Source organism: Lepus europaeus, chromosome 2, assembly GCF_033115175.1.
Source record: "Lepus europaeus isolate LE1 chromosome 2, mLepTim1.pri, whole genome shotgun sequence".
Lineage (NCBI taxonomy): Eukaryota > Metazoa > Chordata > Mammalia > Lagomorpha > Leporidae > Lepus > Lepus europaeus.
The window spans coordinates 169,307,472-169,327,208 of record NC_084828.1 but is presented as its reverse complement, the minus strand read 5'-3'; the positions used below and the strand labels follow the sequence as shown (position 1 = coordinate 169,327,208).

General features: G+C 48.7%; 1 protein-coding gene across 2 annotated transcripts in view; it reads right to left on the bottom strand.

Moving 5' to 3' along the window:
• CNOT10 (CCR4-NOT transcription complex subunit 10) overlaps positions 1-19,737 on the bottom strand; it is an 81,718-nt gene that overhangs the window by 30,696 nt on the left and 31,285 nt on the right. For both annotated transcript variants that reach the window (XM_062215772.1, XM_062215762.1), the window contains exons 5-10: positions 19,518-19,660; positions 14,940-15,026; positions 14,339-14,422; positions 11,346-11,463; positions 4,555-4,704; positions 404-606 (exon numbers count right to left, since the gene is read on the bottom strand). In XM_062215772.1, the coding sequence (XP_062071756.1) occupies positions 404-606; positions 4,555-4,704; positions 11,346-11,463; positions 14,339-14,422; positions 14,940-15,026; positions 19,518-19,660 (785 nt within the window). The remainder of the gene's footprint in view (positions 1-403; positions 607-4,554; positions 4,705-11,345; positions 11,464-14,338; positions 14,423-14,939; positions 15,027-19,517; positions 19,661-19,737) is intronic.

Below are 19,737 nucleotides of genomic sequence, written 5' to 3'. Positions count from 1 at the left end.
AGAATCCCAAAACTCTGCTATCATTGACTGAAACAAAAGTAAAACTCCAGGCACCACAGGAACGCGGTGTAACGCATCTCTCTCCACTGTGTTAGTGATACGTCTCTGAATCACCTGGTTCCCACGCATCGTCCTGCTGCCCAGCAACCGACAACGTTCCCCCAGCAGCGACCTTAACTGTCCATGGTGTCTACAGACTACGAGCCACACACATATTGCCACTCACCTAGAATAAATGTGAACAGATGGCTTTTGAACTAAGATTTCCCTCCACTTAAAGAACAGGAGGTTATCTGTATACACTCCCGGAGGGTTAAAAGTGGAATGAGGCTTCATACATTCCCACTCATCTTCTGCTCTCCAGGGAACAAGAAGGGGGAAGAGATGAGCAAACAGCACTCACCCCCTTGTTGGCAGCGATGCAGCACTCAGCCAGCCGAAGCCACAGGCGTGGATTTGCATGATACACCTGGACAGCTTCAATCAGACACTCAAAGGCAGCGAGGGGCCTCCCAATGTGGAGAAGCTGGATCCCACAGTTATACAGCAACTCATACCGCTTGTTGGTCAGCAACGTGCACATGGGTCTTCCAGAGAATTTTCTGCCTAGCAACAAAAATTAGACGAGAATATATTAGGTATAAATTAACAGCTGCACGGAAACCATGCATTCCCGTAAGAACTTTAACACTCCCACGCTGGGTCCCAGTGACCCGCTATGAGCAGAAACAGCTCTCACCAACCATAGGCGGCCCCACCCTCAGCAACACAAATCCTCCCCAGCCATCCCACTTGTGCCTTCTCACTGCCAGCCCACAGGCAACAACAAACACCAGAGGAAGGCAGGGACAGGAGCTGAGAGGACACCTCACTGCCTGACGTCTCCATCCCATGACAGGAGCTGAGAGAGGACACCCTCACTGCAACCTCACGTCACCTTCCCGCATGACAGGAGAGAGGACACAACCTGATGTCACCTTCCCGCATGACAGGAGCTGAGAGAGGACACCTCACTGCCTGACGTCACCTTCCCGCACGACAGGAGCTGAGAGAGGACACCCTCACTGCCTGACGTCACCTTCCCGCACGACAGGAGTGAGAGGACACCTCACTGCAACCTCACGTCACCTTCCTGCACGACAGGAGAGAGAGGACACCCTCACTGCCTGACGTCACCTTCCCGCACGACAGGAGCTGAGAGGACACCCTTACTGCAACCTGACGTCACCTTCCCGCATGACAGGAGCTGAGAGGACACCCTTACTGCAACCTGACGTCACCTTCCTGCATGACAGGAGAGGACACCCTCACTGCAACCTGACGTCACCTTCCCGCACGACAGGAGAGAGAGGACACCCTCACTGCCTGACGTCACCTTCCCGCACGACAGGAGCTGAGAGGACACCCTCACTGCAACCTGACGTCACCTTCCCGCATGACAGGAGCTGAGAGGACACCCTCACTGCAACCTGACGTCACCTTCCCGCACAACAGGAGTGAGAGGACACCCAAACTGCAACCTGACGTCACCTCCCTGCACCTCCAGGGCTTGTCCCAATCTTCACTTTCGCCTCAGTTAACCATTTTACTGTCATGTGCTATCAGTTATAAAACGTTTCAAAGTTCCTAAAACCACTCATGATTTAGAGCATCTGTTTCTTTAATTTGGTAGGTTTTACTATCTTAAAAACGGGATTGACTTTAAACATTTCAGATCAAGGATCCACCAAATGTGAGTGAATATCAGAATAAACTTCAGAAGGCCGGTGCTGTAAGGCGGTAGGCTGGGCTGCAGTTTCTGACGCTCGCATCCCGTATCAGAGGGCAGATTTGAGTCTCGGCTGCTCCACTTCTGATTCCTGCTAAGGCAGTGAAGGGTGGCTCAAGTGCCTGGGCTCCTGCCACCCATGTGGGAGACCCCATTTGAGTTCCTGGCTTGGGCCTAACCCAGGTCTACGTGTTGCAGCCATTTAGGGAGTGATCCAGAGGATTCAAGATGGATCTCTCTAAGGCTCTATCTCCAGCTTTGCCTTTCAAATAAATAATTAAAAAAAAAAAAAAAGAGTAAACTTTAGGAGTTTGCTTAAAGAGTATCAGACATTGCCAGTGGTACCCAAGGTAAACTCTGCAAAGAAGCTACAATAAAACTAATTTGGAGTTTAAGTTTTTGGGCAGCTATCTGGTGCAGCAGTTAAGATGCCCCTCGGGACATCCACATCGCATATCAGAGAGACCAAGTTTCAGTCCTGGCTGCACTTCTGATACGGCTTCCTCTAATCTGTACCCTGGGAGGCAGCAGGGGATGGCTCCGCAGCTGGGTCCCTGCCACCCATGGGGGAGACCTGGGCAGAGTCCCGGGCTCCTGCCTTCAGAATGGCCAAGCTCGGACTGTTGCAGGCAGCTGGGGAATGAATCAGAAGATAGAAGATCGCCATGTTTTCCAAATAAATTAATGGAAAAAGGACACTTAATTTTGAATCAAATATTCTGATTTACTACACTACCTTTAGTAATTACTGATTTTCAAATCCATGAAAAATAGAATCTAACTAAATTTTTAACAATTCAAAATTACTTCTAATGCCTTGCTATTCAAAGCAACAACACCTACTAAAAGTCTGGATCATCATTAACCGTACGCAGGGCCACACGCTGTGTCTTGACCAGATGATTTTTGCTCTTTAAATCATGCTTTTCACTGTCAAGTGTCCCAGCGCTGTGGCTCAGCAGGTTAAGCCGCTGCCTGCAGTGCTGGCGTCCCCCATGAACGCTGGTTGAGTCCCAGATGCTCCACTTCAGATCTGGATCCCTGCTAATGCTCCTGGGAAAGCAGTGGAAGACGGCTCAGGCGCTTGGGCCCCGCCCCCTTGAGGGAAACTAGGATGATGCTCCTGGCTCCGACTGCTGTGGTTATTTGGGGGGTGAACCAGCAGACGGAAAATTTGTTTCTTCCTCTAACTCCGCCATTCAAAAAATAAATTACCCTTTTTTTTGACAGGCAGAGTGGACAGTGAGAGAGAGAGACAGAGAGAAAGGTCTTCCTTTGCCGTTGGTTCACCCTCCAATGGCCGCCGCGGCTGGCGCGCTGCGGCCGGCGCACCGTGCTGATCTGATGGCAGGAGCCAGGTACCTATCCTGGTCTCCCATGGGGTGCAGGGCCCAAGCACTTGGGCCATCCTCCACTGCACTCCCTGGCCACAGCAGAGAGCTGGCCTGGAAGAGGGGCAGCCGGGACAGAACCGGCGCCCCGACCAGGACTAGAACCCGGTGTGCCGGCGCCGCAAGGCGGAGGATTAGCCTGTTGAGCCGCGGCGCCGGCCCATAAATTACTCTTTAAAACAAACCATGCTTTCCTCCAAGTATTAACAACAACCCCACGGTGTGCACTCACCTGGGTCAGCGCTGCCTGCACTGAGCTGTGCACAGGTAGTAACAACACCCCCAGTGTGCTCTCACCTGGGTCAGCGCTGCCTGCACTGAGCTGTGCACAGGTAGTAACAACACCCCCAGTGTGCTCTCACCTGGGTCAGCGCTGCCTGCACTGAGCTGTGCACAGGTAGTAACAACACCCCCCAGCGTGCTCTCACCTGGGTCGGCGCTGCCTGCACTGAGCTGTGCACAGGTAGTAACAACACCCCCCAGCGTGCTCTCACCTGGGTCGGCGCTGCCTGCACTGAGCTGTGCACAGGTAGTAACAACACCCCCAGTGTGCTCTCACCTGGGTCAGCGCTGCCTGCACTGAGCTGTGCACAGGTAGTAACACCCCCCCAGCGTGCTCTCACCTGGGTCAGCGCTGCCTGCACTGAGCTGTGCACAGGTAGTAACACCCCCCCAGCGTGCTCTCACCTGGGTCAGCGCTGCCTGCACTGAGCTGTGCACAGGTAGTAACACCCCCCCAGCGTGCTCTCACCTGGGTCAGCACTGCCTGCACTGAGCTGTGCACAGGTAGTAACAACACCCCCAGTGTGCTCTCACCTGGGTCGGCGCTGCATGCACTGAGCTGTGCACAGGTAGTAACACCCCCCAGCGTGCTCTCACCTGGGTCGGCGCTGCCTGCACTGAGCTGTGCACAGGTAGTAACACCCCCCAGCGTGCTCTCACCTGGGTCGGCGCTGCCTGCACTGAGCTGTGCACAGGTAGTAACAACACCCCGCAGTGTGCTCTCACCTGGGTCAGCGCTGCCTGCACTGAGCTGTGCACAGGTAGTAACAACACCCCCAGCGTGCTCTCACCTGGGTCAGCGCTGCCTGCACTGAGCTGTGCACAGGTAGTAACAACACCCCCCCAGCGTGCTCTCACCTGGGTCGGTGCTGCCTGCACTGAGCTGTGCACAGGTAGTAACAACACCCCCAGCGTGCTCTCACCTGGGTCAGCGCTGCCTGCACTGAGCTGTGCACAGGTAGTAACACCCCCCCAGCGTGCTCTCACCTGGGTCAGCGCTGCCTGCACTGAGCTGTGCACAGGTAGTAACACCCCCCAGCGTGCTCTCACCTGGGTCGGCGCTGCCCACACTGAGCTGTGCACAGGTAGTAACACCCCCCAGCGTGCTCTCACCTGGGTCGGCGCTGCCCGCACTGAGCTGTGCACAGACGTTGTCATTCTCCTGCAAGGCCTTCTTAAAGTAGAAAATCCCCAGATTGTGCTTGCTCATGGCAAAGTGGATGCACCCGAGATTATTCCAGAACATACACCTCAGGCATTCACCTAAGAAAAACACAAATAAAACTGTTCATGGGAAAATGTCAGGGTTTGAGATCCGTCGTGGGAGAACACAGCTCAGCCAGTGGGAGGCAATGCAGCGTGCAGTTCCACTTTGTCCTTACCGCACAGTTCATGAGGCATCTGAAACTCAGGACGCTCTGAAACAACCTTAAACTCCTCTCAATGAGAACCTCTACCATGAAAGGTAATAAAAAGGGACCAGTGCTGTGGCACAGCGGGTTAGGCCGCTATCTGCAGTGTCGGCATCCCATATGGGTGCCAGTTCAAGGCTCAGCTTCTGATCCAGCCCCCTGCTAAGGCGCCTGGGAAAGCAGCAAGAAGATGGTCCAAGTGCTGTACCCTCGTGGGAGATCCAAAAGAAGCTCCTGGCTGCTGCCTGGCCCAGCCCCAGCCCCAACAGTTGAGGCCATGTAGGGAGTGAACCAATGGATGGAATATCTTTCCCTCTCTCTATAACTCTTTCAAATAAGTAAATAAATTTTAAAAATACAATAAATGTAATAAAAGAGGTGTGCTTTGGCCTAGCAGTTCAAAATGCCGCTTGGACACCTGCATAACATTAGAGCATCTGGGCCTGTGTCCTGGCTCTCCTGCTGCCTCCAGCTTCCTGCTAGTGTGCATCCCAAGAGGCAGCAGGTGATGGTCCAAGTACTTAAACCCTGGGAATATGGACTGAGTTCCCAGTTTCAGCCTGGTGCCCAGCCCTGGCTATCGTGAACATTTGGGGAGTGAGCCAGCAGATAAGAGCTCTTCTGTCTCTCAATGGTGTCTAATTTTTAATAATTGCATCTGTACAGTGAAATACTAAGTAGAAACTGGAAATAATGAACAAATACATCTGAAAACAGCCCGTGTATATATAAAATCTGAAAGGCAGACAGTAAGAGACATGGGAGGCAGAGAGAAAGCAAGAGAGAGAGAGAGAGAGACAGCGAGAGAGAGGGAGGGAGGGAGAGAGGGAGACAGACAGAGAGGGAGACAGAGAGGGAAAGAGAGAAAGAGACAAGGTCTTCTATCTATCTGCTGATTCACTTCCCAAATGGCTGGCCAGGCTGATGCCAGGAACCTGGAATTCAATTTGGGTCTCCCACATGGGTGGCAGGGACCCAAGCACCTGAGCCGTCACCTGCTGCCTCCCAGGTGAGCATCCGCAGGAAGCTGAGTCAGAAGGGGAGCTGGGACTCTAGCCCACACAGCCAGGGTAGCGTGAAGACATCCTAAGCGGCGCCTTAACCTCTGCCTCCAAACCCTACTCCCAAAACATACTACAGGAAGAACAGCGAGAATGTATAGAACAAAGTGTAAACACTGCTTTTGTCTAAGCTGAGCTAATCCTCAGCTCCCCACTGTTACTCGAATCCAGAGGTCTGAAACATTGCTGAATCTGAGCGTCTTCCCTTGTTTATCAGGTATCTGACGCTTCTTAGCCCGTACGCCGCTTCTTCCTGTGTTAGACGTTTCCCTAATGGTCACCACTTGGCTTTATGTTAGAGAAACCTTCTGTGACATCTGTTTCAAATATCCCTGCCCACCCCCGTTTATCGTCTGTTTTGTGACTTGGTTCAGTATGTATATGCGTGTTTATGTTTTTAATCAGAAAAAAGTTTAACATTTTTATGTGGTCAAATGCAGTAATCTTTTCTAAATTCTGTGGTATTTGGATTTTGGATAATGTTTAGTCCAACGTTCCCTAGCACAAAATTAAACTATTCATACAAGTTTTCTTTTTCACTTTTCTTCTTATTTTAACCCTTCATCTTCCTGGATTTTACTTTGGTGTAATGACAGGAATCCAAATTTTCGTTTTCTTTTTCTAAAAGGCTACTTTACTTCACAGTCCATATCTTTTCTTCAAAGATATCAAATGACTAGAATGACAGTTAATAAGCAGGGTATTCATTGCTTAATACTAAAAACAAAAGGTTCTACTGAGATTATATGTAATGCATATTTAAATATGGAGATTTATTTATACATACATATTTAAAGACTTGTTTATTGGAAAGGCAGTTCACTTCCTAAATGGCCACAACAGCTGTGACTGGGCCAGGCTGAAGTGAGGAGCCAGGAACTCCATTTGGGTTTCCCACATGGGTAGCAGGAGCCCCAATGCTTGGGCCACCTTCCACTGTTTTCCCAGGCATGGGCCTGGATCAGCTGGGACTCAAACTGGTACTCTTGACATGCGATCCCGGAGGCTCAACCCACTATACCAGAATACCAACCCTTTCTTTCTATATGTACATATATGTGTGTGTGCATACGTATGTTCTTTAGAAGGTTTGTTTATTTGAAAGGCAGAGTGAGGGGGAGGGAGAGAGAGGGAGAGGCAGAGAGGTAGAGAGGGAGAGGGAAGGAGAGGGAGGGAGAGGGAGAGAGAGAGGGAGGGAGGGGGAGGGAGAGAGGGAGAGGGAGAGGGAGAGAGGGAGGGAGGGAGAGAGAGAATGAATCTTCCATCCACTGGCTCATTTTCCAAATGGCTGCAATTGCTGCGGCTGGGCCAGGCCAGTCAAGAGCTAGGAACTGGATTTGGATCTCCCACGTGGTAGCAGGGCCCAAACACTCCAGCCGTCTTCCACTGCTTTCCCAGGCGCAATAGCAGGGAGTCGGACTGGAAGTGGAGCAGCTGAGACTTGAACCAGTTCTCATACGGGATCTCAGTGTTGTAAGTGGCAGTTTAACCACTGTGCCACAACGCTGGCCCCTCTTCTGATATATTTTTGATGAATAACAACATATTAAAAAGAGATACACTAAGCTTAGAAACACATTAAAATGTTTCAAGGAGATGCTGCTGGGTTACTGCACTGTGGACACTGAAGAAAACCTTTTCCAAATCTTGCCTAATAAACATTTTGTCAGCAGCAAGAAATATCTATACATAGGAAACAAATTACACTTCAAATCCAGTAACTGAAAAATAGCATTATATAAAATATATAACTATATGAACTTTTCCCTACTATTTTACTTTTTAAAAAGATATATATATTTTTTATTTGAAAGAGTTACAGAGGGAGAGAGGAAGAGAGAGAGAGATCTTCCGTCCACTGGTTCACTCTCCAGATGGGTGTAACAGCCAGGGCTGAGTTAGGCCAAATTCAGGAGCTTTATCCGAGGTCTTCCAAATGGGTGTCAGGGGCCCAAACACTTGATCCATCTTCCACTGTTTTCTCCAGCCATTAGCAGGGAGCTGGATAGGAAGCGGAGAGCTGGGTCACCAACCTCGCCCAACTGGGATGCCGGCACTGCAGGTGATGGCGTTACCCGAACCCCGTATTTTATGCTGTCCAGCACTGGTCAACCACGGTCTCTGCTCCTGGTTGCACTTTAGAGACTGACGGTGTCACGGAAACCTGCCTGAAGACAGCCCTGGGCCAAGGCCCTCTCAAAGCATAGCACCTTTCAGTCTGAGAGATCCCTTTGTTTTCAGTGTCAGAGGGCTTCTGAGGGGACACTATTTATGACAATATAAGCATCAAAAATTAAAATTCGGCAGAACTAGAAATGGGTACTTACAGCAAAAAGAATGTCCATGAGAAAACTACAAGGGAACAAACCGCCTTCCTCCTCCTTCCACGACTCCAGTGAGCTGAAGGGTGGACGAGGGCAGGTTTGCCTCTGTGTGCTCTGCTGTGTGTACCGGAACCTGCAAGGGACAGGCATACCCATACCTGCCTCACCCTGCTTCCAGCTCCTACTTCCTGCTGGTACACACCCTGGGAGGGAGCAGGAGCTCCCAGACTCAGCTCCCAGCCACCTGCCCCAGAGAACAGACAAGGTTCCAGGCTCCTGGTTTCCACCTGGCTGACAAGGGCTTTTGGGGAGGGAACTAGAGGATGGACGATCTTGTTCTCTGCTCTTTAAAAAAATTTAAAACCAAACTTAGTGTAAAACATTTTTCCAGAAAAAAAAATTTGAAAGGCAGTGTGACACAGAGAGCAAGCGATACACAAAGACCTTCTAGCTGCTGGTTTACTCCCCAGGGCTGTACTGGCCAAGGAAGGGCAAAGATGAAGCCAGGAGACAGGAGCTCCATCCAGGGCTGACACATGGGTGGCACAGGCCCAAGCACTCAGGCCATTTTATACTGCTTTCCCAGAAGCATTTGCAGGGAGCTGGAATGGAAGTGAAGCAGCCGGGACTTGAACCAGTGCCCATTTGGGATGCTGGTATTACATGGGCGGATTAATCTGCCAAAGCCAATCCCAAAACATTCTGAGTAGTTTACCCTCATTTCTTTTTTTTCCTTTTCTTTTCCTTTTTCTTTTTTCTTTTTTTTTTTTTGACATTCTGCTGGTTTACTTTCCAAATGCTCAAAACTGGGGTTGGGTCAGGCTGAAGCGAGGAGCCTGGAACTCCATGTGGTTCTTTTTTTTTTTTTTTTTGACAGGCAGAGTGGACAGTGAGAGACAGAGACAGAGAGAAAGGTCTTCCTTTGCTGTTGGTTCACCCTCCAATGGCTGGCACGGCTGGCGCACTGTGGCCAGCGCACCACGCTGATCCGAAGCCAGGAGCCAGGTGCTTCTCCTGGTCTCCCATGGGGTGCAGGGCCCCAGCACTTGGGCCATCCTCCACTGCACTCTCAGGCCACAGCAGAGAGCTGGCCTGGAAGAGAGGCAACCGGGACAGAATCCGGCGCCCTGACCAGGACTAGAACCCGGTATGCCGGCGCTGCAGACGGAGGATTAGCCTAGTGAGCCGCGGTGCCAACTTCCATGTGGTTCTTCTACACAGAGGGCAGCCATCCAATTACATAAGCCACCACCTGCTGCCTCCCACGATGTGTGCTAGCAAGAAGCCGAGTAGGGCTCAAACCCAGGCACTCTGATATGGGATGTGGGCATCCCAAGTGGTGTCTTAGCTGCTGGGCCATATGCCTGCCCACCCTCACTTTTTAAACACCTTATTTTCCTTCTCTCTTCTCATAAAATAGTAATAATACAAACCTAAATGCCAGCCACAATTTTTATCTTTCATATTAACATTATTATTAAGCAATTCATTAAGACTTTCTAAACAGAGGCAAGAATAAATACAACAATTATCTTCTTACTTTTATAGAAATATTTTAGACCTTAATGCAGTTCCGGGCTCCTGGCTTCAGCCTCGCCCAGTCCTGACTGCTGCACCAGTGGATGGATGATTGCTTTTTCTGTCTCTGTCATTTTGCCTTTCAAATAAGAAAAATAATTCTGAAGAAGGAAATATTTTAAAGGCCGGTGCCGTGGCACACTAGGCTAATCCTCCGCCTGTGGTGCCAGTACTCAGGGTTCTAGACCCGGTTGGGGCACTGGATTCTGTCCCGGTTGCTCCTCTTCCAGTCTAGCTCTCTGCTGTGGCCTGGGAAGGCAGTGGAGGATGGCCCAAGTGCTTGGGCCCTGCACCCCATGGGAGACCAGGAGGAAGCACCTGGCTCCTAGCTTCGGATCGGCACAGCACGCTGGCCGTAGCGGTCATTTTTGGGGTGAATCAACAGAAGGAAGACCTTTCTCTCTGTCTTTCTAACTCTGCCTGTCAAAAAAAAATTTTTTTAAATATAGTTAATAGTCTAAAGAATCATATTATTCATTGCTTTTATGGGAGAAAAGCAAAAGTGTAAAAACATTATCTCAGTTCCTTAAAAGGTCACACTTCTGGGCTGATGTGGCGTAGTGGGTAAAGCCATCGTCTGCTATGCCAGCATCTCACATGGGCACTGGTTCGAGTCCTGGGTGCTCTACTTTGGATCCAGGTCCTTGTTAACATGCCTAGGAAAGCAATGGAGGATGGCCCTAGTCCTTGGGTCCCTACACCCATGTGGGAGACCTGGAAGAAGCTCCTGGCTGCAGACAGGCTCAGTTCCAGCCTGTTGAGGCCACACAGGGAATGATCCAGAAGATGGAAGATTTTTCTCTCTCTGCCTTTCAAATAAATAAATCAATCTTAAAAAAAAAAAAAAAAAAAGTCTCACTTCACAGAGCAAGTGCCCAAGGACCTCATGCCCTTGATATAATTTCTAAGCTAGTATTAAAAATACAAAATGAGTGGTGGGGGATGTGTCTAGTGGTTAGGATGCCAACTGGGAAGCCCCGTCGCATCACACCTCAGAGGGCCTAGGCTGAGGCCTGCCTCCAACTCTTAACTCAGCTTCCTGCTAAGACAGACCCTGGAAGGCAACAGCGACGGCTCAAGAAGTTGGGTCCCTGGCGCCCATGGGGGAGATCTCAATTCCCTTCCCTGGTCCCAGCTCCAGTCTCCACTCCACTCAGCCCCCAACCACTGAGGGAATCTGAGGGGTAAGCCAGCAGCCCAGCTCTGTCTGTCTTATACTCTCTTTCAAATAAACAAATAAACAAAAATTACAAAGAAGATGAAAGAGGTTAAGAAAAGAGAAAGAAGTGAGGCTTCTTCTTAAGTAAGGGGTCATCAACTGAAACACCAACATATTTTAATATTTCTGCAGCAGAAATACTAAAAAATTTTATTTCAAAATAGGCATAACTCACTGAAGAGCGGTCCAGGAAAACACAAAGAGACAAAAAAAAAAAAAAAACAAAAAAACCCAAAAAACAAACTCCAAAGAACAATGTATAAAGAACCAGGGGAAAAAAAATAATGACATTTCACAGATTTTCTTTTACCTGTTTTCATGAATCCTGGGTGCTCAGCAATGTTGGAACTGTTTAAAAGCTTCACAGCTTTCCGGTAATTGCCCCGTAAGTATTCAAAATTGCTTTTAAGAAACAGAGAGGGTGCCGACTGTAAAGGAAAGATGGGAGTTGTTTATTACTGGGTTTCAGATGTCGAATCGAGATCACAACTCTGTCCCGCTGCACTGGAACTGCTTGGGAGGATAAAGGAGTCAGCTAAGTGATGGCCACAATTACTGCAGTCCAAATTTCTCAATGCTCTCACAATCTAAAAAAACTGAAACCTGTTAGAAAGCACATGGTAAGAAGAATTATTTAGGGTGTATCTAAAAAGAGTAACACACGTTGTCCAAGATCACAGCCTGAGGGCATTAAACTGTCTTCATATATAACAGCGCCGATCAGAAGCCAATCTGAAAGCATAAACTGGCTCCTTCATCGCAGTGTTTGGTAGTCTGGTGCGCTTCCCCACTTCTGAATACAAACGCAACTTTCATTAGAACCCTATAACTGAGGGGCCGGCGCTGTGGTGCAGCGGGTTAAAGCCCTGGCCTGAAGCACCGGCATCCCGTATGGGCGCTGGTTCTAGTCCCAGTTGCTCCACTTCTGATCCAGCTCTCTGCTAAGGCCTGGGAAAACAGCGGAGGGTGGCCCAAGTCCTTGAGCCCCTGTATCGTGTGGGAGACCTGGAGGAGACTCCTGGTCCCCTGGCTTCGGATCAGCTCAACTCCAGCCGTTGTGGCCAATTGGGGAGTGTACCAGCGATGGAAGACACCCCCCCCCCCCCTCTCTGCCTCTCTTTCTCTCTGTGTGTAACTCTTTCAAATAAATAAAATAAATCTTAAAAAAAAGAACCCTAATAATTGAATACTTTTTCAACTAGGAAACAAAAAAGCGTCATTCTACGAATGGAGGAATTTTCCAACAGAATGCCTGACCTGCTGCTGCCAGTCCTGTTTCAAGATCATGTTTTGGATTACACCTCACCATTCGGCAGTGCTAAGAATCCCGACAGAGGAGGACCCTCCAAACAGGACCTGCTGAGAGCGCTAGAGCACCTGGAGACGCAGGACCCACCCAGAGGACACGCGGAACCCGTCCCAGTATTCAACCACTTCAGCTGAGCAACAGGCTTCCCTCTAACTCCCAGTGCGCCCTCGGCTCCGCCTCCCACCCGCTCTAGAGTTCTACTCCAAGAGAACGGGGTCATCGAGGCCACTCTAGGTGGCAGCATGTCTGCCTGAAGATCTCCCTGAACAAGTCTGACATCACACTGAGGATTATTATCTTCATTTGCCTCTGTGACTCTGGCCTCCTCTAAGCATGACAATGGCTGGCTGACCAGGTAGGCCTTTCTCTCCTCGGCCTTATCACTAGGCTACAGCTGTTGTTCTCAGACACCACTGGAGTACTGAGCCAGTGGCTCGTCTGGATCCTGCCTGACATCCCTAGCTGCATCTCCTCCTAACTTCACCCTTCTCAAGTTAACGCTCCTGACAGCATCGAGAATGCTCAGGATTCCACTCCCTCCCCATGTCATCTTAGAGATTATGCGTCAATGCAAGAGGAGGTGGAGGGGTCAGAGGAAGGAGGATTCACATTTCAAATACTCTAGTACAAGTCAAATCAAAGTTATTGTCAAGCTAAGGCTATAATTTGACTGCTAAACCTTTAATTAATGTTTTGAGTATAATACCAAAAACTCTGAAATAACTATACATTTAATATTAGTAAAATGTTTGAGTGAATTATAAGAAACCATTCCCAGAACCTCGGCAGCTGTTTAAAATAGTTTTGAAAGCTACATACAGGGGTCGGTACTGTGGTGTAGCGGGTAAGGCCGCTGGCTGCAGCACCCGCATCCCATATGGGCGCAGGTTCAAGTCTCAGCTGCTCCTCTTCTGACCGAGCTCTCTGCTATGGCCTGGGAAAGCAATGGAAGATGGCCCAAGTGCTTGGGTGGCCCAGTCAGCCCACATCTGGCCCTAGCAGCCATCTAAGGAGTCAATAGCGGATGGAAGACCTCTCTTATCTCTCCCTCTCTGTCTTTAACTCTCAAGTAAATAAATAAATAAATCTTAAAAAAATGGAAGTAGTGGGACCAGCGCTATGGCACAGTGGGTTAATGTCGTGGCCTGAAACGCCGGCATCCCATATGGGCGCCGGTTCGAGACCCGGCTGCTCCACTTCTGATCCAGCTCTCTGCTGTGCCCTGGGAAAGCAGTAGAAGATGGCCCAATTCTTTGGGCCCCTGCACCTGCGTGGGAGACCCTGAAGAAACTCCTGGCTCCTGGCTTCAGATCGGCGCAGCTCCAGCCATTGCGGCCAATTGGGGAGTGAACCAATGGATGGAAGACCTCTCTCTCTCTCTCTCTCTCTCTCTCTCTGCCTCTCCTCTCTCTGTGTAACTCTGACTTTCAAATAAATAATCTTTAAAAAAAAAAAAGAAAGCTTGATAGGAGGTTCAATAGTATAAAAAAACCCAAAACAAACCAAAAGCTACATATAGAGGGGCAATGCTTTCTATAATTTTAGCTGAAAAAACCATTATTATAGGGAGCAGGCATTCTGCTTAGCAGATAAAACATCTGTATCCCTTACAGGTGGAGTGCCTGGGTTTGATTCCCAGCTCCAGTTCCAGACTTCAGCTTCCTGCCAGTGCAGACAGTGGGAGGCAGCCATGATGGTTCATGGCACTGGCCCACCCCAGCTCCAGTTGTTGCGGGCATCTGGAGGGTGAACCTGCATGTGGTAGCTCTGCCTGTGTGCTTCTCAAATAAATAAATGTTTAAATGTGTATTATTTAAAGTACAGGCACAGCTGAACATAGACACAGCATGAGCAGTACTTCTCAATTCGGTAATAAATTTATTTCTGGTAGTATACACAACAGACTAAGACAGATCATTTAAAACTGGCAAACATCCGTAGTCTAAGCAAGAGCCACAAACTGGAAAACAGGGGAAGAGTCCACAGAAACTTACATTTCCAGCTGTGTTCATGACTGACTTGATTTCCCTCTTACAGGCTTTCAGGGACTTCATTTGGATGTAAGCTCTTACTCTGTACTGTCAAAGGAAACATGCTCCTTAGTACATGAGAACTACAGCACATTTACATATTTTGCTTAGCTGAACCCAATCTATTTACAAAACAATTACACCAGGTGGCTGCAGAAGCAAGTGTTAAAGTATCTTAAATATTCTATTTGGATTACAGTGTTGGAATATACACTAAAACCCCACAAAGATGGTAGGATAAAATTTATACTTAATCCCAAGGATTCTGTCAACCCTTTTCTGTACATAGTTAATTAACCATGAGTTTTAAAAATCTAGAAATAGGCCTTGCCATTTATTACATTCCTAGGCCATTTCTCTCAACCTTTTATAGGATAATTTAAAAAGAAATTACATTACCTTAAGCGAAATGCGTTTAGGAGAACAAATGTGCATCAATCCCAACACTTCCCAGCCGGGTAAATACACATGCCTTGAATGACGCCAGCTCGGCGATGGCACCACCCCACCGCTCCTAAGCACAAAGAACGTGCAGCACACGACCCGCCTTCAACACCGACACTACCTGATGTATCTTTGACTTCGCGGCTTCTATCACAGCTCCACTCTCAGCTTTATGATTTGACCCATCTTTGCTGGTATTATTACCGGTCTACAAGGAGGAAAACAACATTAACAGAAATGGAGTATTTCGGACCACAATGTAAATCAGCGATTTCCAAGTGGAGAGCATTTAAAAATGCAGAGGCCTAAGTCCCCTTCCCAGAGACCCAGGTTCCAGAGCCTGGAGTGAGTGGCGATGAACCAGTCAGCAGTTCAGAGGTGAGCATACTGCTGGGCTCATTGTTAACAAACATGGATATTACTCACACTGCCTCTCAAAAACCCAGAACAGATCCTATTACTACCTACTTAAAAACCTCTGTGCTATAAACATTGCCAACAACATCAAATCCTAACTTACTTTAAAAAAAAAGAAAAAAAAAAGATTTATTTATTTGAAAGGCAGAGTTAAAGAGGAAGAGACAGAGGTATCTTCCATCCACTGTTTACTCCCCAAATAGCCACAACGGCCAGGGCTGGGCCAGGCTGAAGCCAGGAGCCGGGAACCACCAGGGTCCTCTAGGTGGGTACAGGGGCCGAAGCACTTGTGCCATCTTTCACTGCTTTTCCAGGCAAATGAGCAGGGAGCTGGATCAAAACGGAGCAGCCATGGCCGGCGCCGTGGCTCAACAGGCTAATCTTCCGCCTACCAGCGCCGGCACACCAGGTTCTAGTCCCAGTCGGGGGGCGGCGGATTCTATCCCGGTTGCCCCTCTTCCAGGCCAGCTCTCTGCTGTGGCCCGGGAGGGCAGTGGAGGATGGTCCAAGTGCTTGGGTCCTGCACCCTACGGGAGACCAGGAGAAGCACCTGGCTCCTGGCATTGGATCAGCGCGGTGCGCCGGCCACAGCGCGCCTACCGCGGTGGCCATTGGAGGGTGAACCAACGGCAAAGGAAGACCTTTCTCTCTGTCTCTCTCTCTCTCACTGTCCACTCTGCCTGTCAAAAAAAAAAAAAAAAAAAAAAGAAACGGAGCAGCCAGCCCTCAACAGCGCTCATATGCTCATATGGGATGCGGGCGTCGCAGGTGGCAGCTTAACCTGCTGTGCCACATCGCTGGCCCCTCAAGCCCTAACTTTCTAGTTCAGTATTCAAAGATCTTCAAGCTATGACCCACACGCACACTGCCAACACCAAGCCCCACTGCTCTCCACTACAGTGCTCAGGTTCTGCCCACTTCACCGACAGAGCGCTCACACCCTTCGTGCGGAATTCTCTGCCACTTCTCTTCTGACTGGTCAGACTGCTACCACCTTCCAAGGCCGACGGGACCCGTTCCCTAACCCTCTTCTTCCCCAGCCATAAGCAGATGTTGCTTCATCTACCGCCTCCCAGACCTGAGATCCCTGAAGGCAACAATTACAATGTTTTCAATTTTGTCACACCAGAGCTGAGCAGAGTATATAAACGCGGGCTGAACTAAACTGTAAGTCAACAGACATTGAAAGTATAAAAACAGATATATTTTACCTAATATAAAAGCAAATTACTTTACCACACAACATTTAGAAATAAAGCTGACATTCAAGTGAAATTCCTTACACAGATACACTTGTTAGGTTGAAAAGGGCAATGAGAGATGTTTATTTATTTATTTATTTATTTGACAGGCAGAGTTAGACAGTGAGACAGAGAGAAAGGTCTTCCTTTCCATTGGTTCACCCTCCAATGGCCGCTACAGCTGGCGCTGTGCTGACCTGAAGCCAGGAGCCAGGTGCTTCTTCTTTGGGCCATCCTCCACTGCACTCCCAGGCCACACCAGAGAGCTGGCCTGGAAGAGGAGCAACCGGGACAGAATCCGGCACCCTGACCGGGACTAGAACCCGGTGTGCCGGCGCCGCAGGCGGAGGATTAGCCTAGTAAGCCGCGGCGCCGGCCGAGGTGTTTATTTTTAAAATAAAAGGATTTATATATTTATGTATATATTTATATTTATATTTATATTTATATTTATGTATATATTTATATACATATATATAAAACATATATACATATATATAAAACATATATACATATATATTTATATATTTATGTATATATTTATACAGGCATAAAGGTTTTGACAATTTGTTCCCTGTGAACCCTGATTCCCTTAAACAGACAGGAATAGGAAGAAAGAAAGGCCACCCTCTGACAATCAGAAGCACAAAGCAAAACAAAAATCACAGGACCCAAGTGGGGGAGCAGAGGGAGGCCCAGGCCCCTGGCTGCTGCAGTCACTGGGGAGTGAGCCAGTGGGGAAGACCTCTTTCTCTTTCCCCTCTGCCTTTCAAATAAATACATTCCCTACCCAAAATGTGCACCCAGTTCCTAACAGAACATGGTGAGGCTTAATTGTCTTTTTTTTTTTTTTGACAGGCAGAGTGGACAGTGAGAGAGAGAGACAGAGAGACAGGTCTTCCTTTGCTGTTGGTTCACCCTCCAATGGCCACCGCGGCCAGCGCACCGCGCTGATCTGAAGCCAAGAGCCAGGTGCTTCTCCTGGCCTCCCATGGGGTGCAGGGCCCAAGCACTTGGGCCATCCTCCACTGCCCTCCCGGGCCACAGCAGAGAGCTGGCCTGGAAGAGGGGCAACTGGGACAGAATCTGGCGCCCCAACCAGGACTAGAACCCAGTGTGCCGGCATCGCTAGGTGGAGGATTAGCCTGTTGAGCCACGGTGCCAGCTTAGTTGTCTTTCAAGTGCACGGTTTTTTTTTTAAATTACAAAACATTAGTAAACTGATCATGGGTTATGTCTTACTCCTAACCTACACATTCTGTCAAAATCTCACAATGAAAAACCTGCACACCAATATTCAGAGCACTATTATTTATAAAGTGGGAAACAATCTAAACGTTAAACAACTGATGGTTATTTTTAAAAAACGCAGTATATCCAGAGCTGGCACTGTGGCAAATTGGGTTAATCCACCACCTGCAGCACTGTTTTAGTTTCAGTCCCGGCTGCTCCATTTTTGATCCAGCTTCCTGCAAATGCGCCTGGGAAAGCAGCAGAAAATGGCCCAAGAGCTTGGGCCCCGGGACCCACACTGGAGACATCTGGCTCCTGGCTTTGGCTTAGCCGAGCTCCAGTCGTTGCAGCCATCTGAGGACTGAACCAGTGGATGGAAGACCTGTTTCTCTCTCTCTATGCCTTTCAAATTAATAAGCCTTACAAAAAAAAGTAGTATATCCATGAGTGGATTATTTGACCATCTTTTTTTAAAAAAAAAAAATATATATTTATTTATTTTTTGACAGGCAGAGTGGATAGTGAGAGAGAGAGACAGAGAGAAAGGTCTTCCTTTTTGCCGTTGGTTCACCCTCCAATGGCCGCTGTGGGCGGTGCATCTCGCTGATCCGAAGCCAGGAGCCAGGTGCTTCTCCTGGTCTCCCATGCGGGTGCAGGGCCCAAGGACTTGGGCCATCCTCCACTGCCTTCCCGGGCCATAGCAGAGAGCTGGCCTGGAAGAGGGGCAACCGGGCTAGAATCCGGTGCCCCAACTGGGACTAGAACCCGGTGTGCCGGCGCCGCAAGGCAGAGGATTAGCCTGTTAAGCCACGGCGCCGGCCAAAAAAATATATTTTTTTAAATTGGAGTCAGAGAGATTTTCCACTCGCTGGTTCACTTTCCAGATGGCCCCAACAGCCAGGGCTGGACCATGGTGAAGCCAGGAGCTTCATCTGGGTCTCCCACATGGGTGGTAGGGGTCCGAACGCTTGGGCCATCTTCCACCGCTTTCCTAGGCCAGTGGCCTATACAGACAGACGCTGGTGTCACAGGCGTTTTACTTGCTACCCCATAGTGCCAGCCCCTATCTGTCCATCTTGAAATCGGACTAAGTACCTGAAAAACAATCAGGGACACGATACAACGTGGAAGAACCTGAAAGCAGTCACAACAGGTCACATATTACATGATTCCAGCTCAGTGAGACACCCAGAACGGAACTCCCCAGAGACTGACAAGTTAGGGTGGGTGTTTGGTGCAGTGGTTAAGATGCTACTTGGTATGCCCGCATCCCACACTGGAGTGCCTGGTTTGATTCTTAGCTCTGCTTCCCAATCCAGCAACTTGGCAGGCAACAGGTGATGATGACTCAAGTACTTGGGCTCCTGCCACCCATGTGGGAGACTCGGATGAGGGTGCAGGCTCCTGGTTTCAGCCTGGCTCAGCCCTAGCTATTGCAGGCATTTGGTGAGTGAAGGACAGATCTCTCTGCTATAAATTTAAAAAAAAAATTTAAATGGTTACCATGGCAAGTTAATAATAATACTACTACTACTAGTAGTAGTAGATTAGTTGCTACCAGGAGCTGAAGGGAGGAAGGAATAAATGGAGAGTGAGTGCTAACAGGGACAGGGTTGCTTTTGGGCAGGAGGAAACGTTTTGGCGGTGCTGACTGTGAACTCCACGAATGTGCTAAGAAAACAGTTACACAGTTTAAAACGATGAAGTTTATGGTATGTGATATAACTCAATGAAGCTTTTAAAATACTTCATAATCACAAACATTAACCATACTTAAATTTTTAACTCTGATCACTGTGAACACTCACCTCATTCTTCCCGTTTTTATTATTGTTGCCTTGTGATATCATTTTTTCTAGGACTGCAAGAAGATGCAAAGCCTTCTCAGCTTGGTAGGTTAATATATACAGGTCTACAAGCAAAAAACAGACTGCTTGGGCAAATTTTTCTTCTGGGAGACAAAGAAAAACAGAAAAAAGACAAGTCAATTCCAAGTGAAGCACCCATCTCAAAACACAGCGCAAGAAG